Genomic DNA, 1,808 nt, shown 5'->3' with positions numbered 1-1,808 from the left:
AAAAATAAAAAATAAAAAGAATTTCTGCTCTGAAAAACACAGTTAAAAGGATGAAAATACAAGCCACAGTCTGAAAAAAAAAATGTTTTCAAATCACATATCTGCTAAAGGAATTATCCAGAATATATAAAGAACTCTCAAAACACAGTAAGAAAACAAACCACCCAGTTTTTAAAAGGCCAAGGGATTTGAACAGACACTTCACCAAAGAAGATATTCAAGTGGCCAATAAGCACATGAAAAGATACTAAGTACCATTAGTCATTAAGAAAACACACATTAGCCCTGGCCAGTATAGCTCAGTGATAGAGCGTTGGCCTGCAGACTGAAGGGTCCCAGGTTTGATTCTGGTCAAGGGCACACGCACAGGTTATGAGCTCAATCCCCAGTAGGGGGCATGCAGGAAGCAGCCAATCAATGATTCTCATCCTTGATCTTTCTATTTCTCTCTCCCTCTCCCTCCCTCTCTGAAATCAATTAAACTCTATTTTTAAAAAAAAAGAAAGAAAACACAAATTTAAAACCACAATGAAAAATCAGAAACATCAATCAAAAAGGATGTATGGTCTTTCCGACGGTGACGGCCTCCCCGCGACAACATGCCTCTCACCAAGGACCTCCTGCACCCCTCCCCGGAGGAGGAGAAGAGGAAGCACAAGAAGAAACGCCTGGTGCAGAGCCCCAACTCCTACTTCATGGACGTGAAGTGCCCAGGAAGCTATAAAATCACCACCGTCTTTAGCCATGCACAAACGGTAGTTTTGTGCGTTGGTTGCTCCACTGTTCTCTGTCAGCCAACAGGAGGAAAAGCAAGGCTTACAGAAGGATGCTCCTTCAGAAGGAAGCAGCACTAAACGCACCTCAAATCAAGATGAGTGGGAAACCATCCCAATAAACACATTTTGGATACAAAAAAAAACCACACACACAAAAAAAGGATATATGCACCCCTATGTTCATAGCAGCACAATTCACCATAGCTAAAATAGCCTAAGTGCCCATCAGCAGATGAATGGATTAAAAAACAGTGGTACATCTACACAATGGAATACTACACTGCTGTAAAAAAGAAGGAATTCTTACCATTTGCAACCATATGGAGGGACCTGGAGAGCATTATGCTAAGTGAAATAAGCCAGTTGGAGAAAGATAAATATCACATGATCTCACTCATTTGTGGAATATAATGAACAAAATAAATTGATGAACAAAAATAGATCCAGAGACATAGAAGCTCCAACAGACCCTCAAACCTCAGAGGGATGGCAGGGGAGGAGGGTTAAGAGATCAACCAAAGGACTTGTGTGCATGCATATGAGCATAACCAATGGCCACAGACAGTAGGAGGGTTTTGGGGGTTTTTTTTTGAGTTGTCTTACATTTAATCGATCAATATTACGAAGTGTTCATGCTACATACAACCTCATAACATTCATAACATCCAGGGGTGTGGGTGCCTATAAAAGGGGAAACTTCCGACCTCTGTCCTACAGGGGGGCTCGCCAGCCTGGCCTCCTGCGAGGTCAGGGGCTGTGGACGCTTGACCCGCAAACTTCCGAGTGCTGAGCACGGAGCCCGGCTCCTCCAGGCCTTCCCGTGAGCTGCGCGTGAACCTGCGTGGCAGGTGGGACCTTTGCAGGCATGGCCGTGAGCAGGCACACGCCACGAGAGAGCTGACTCAGGGGCCTTTACCTTCTCTAAAAAAATTCTGTTTTTGCTAAAAATAAAAAATAATGTCTCCTTCCCCCCCCCTCCCCACCCCCTTGACCTCTCTCTGCCGGGGCCTCCCTCCCCAGGCACTCATGGTA

The 1,808-nt window shown here is 44.7% G+C and overlaps 1 protein-coding gene across 1 annotated transcript; it reads left to right on the top strand.

Moving 5' to 3' along the window:
• The first annotated feature begins 573 nt into the window (after window positions 1–573).
• LOC106699498 (40S ribosomal protein S27-like) lies at window positions 574–919 on the top strand. The gene has a single exon (XM_014467912.2). It carries the CDS (start codon window positions 600–602, stop codon window positions 852–854), a length of 255 nt encoding a protein of 84 aa, XP_014323398.1. The 5' UTR covers window positions 574–599; the 3' UTR covers window positions 855–919.
• Window positions 920–1,808: the final 889 nt, after the last annotated feature.

The sequence above is a fragment of the Myotis lucifugus genome, unplaced genomic scaffold (genome assembly GCF_000147115.1).
Source record: "Myotis lucifugus unplaced genomic scaffold, Myoluc2.0 scaffold_420, whole genome shotgun sequence".
Classification (NCBI taxonomy): Eukaryota; Metazoa; Chordata; class Mammalia; order Chiroptera; family Vespertilionidae; genus Myotis; species Myotis lucifugus.
Note: the sequence above shows the minus strand (reverse complement) of the source record. Positions and strands in the feature narration are given on the sequence as shown.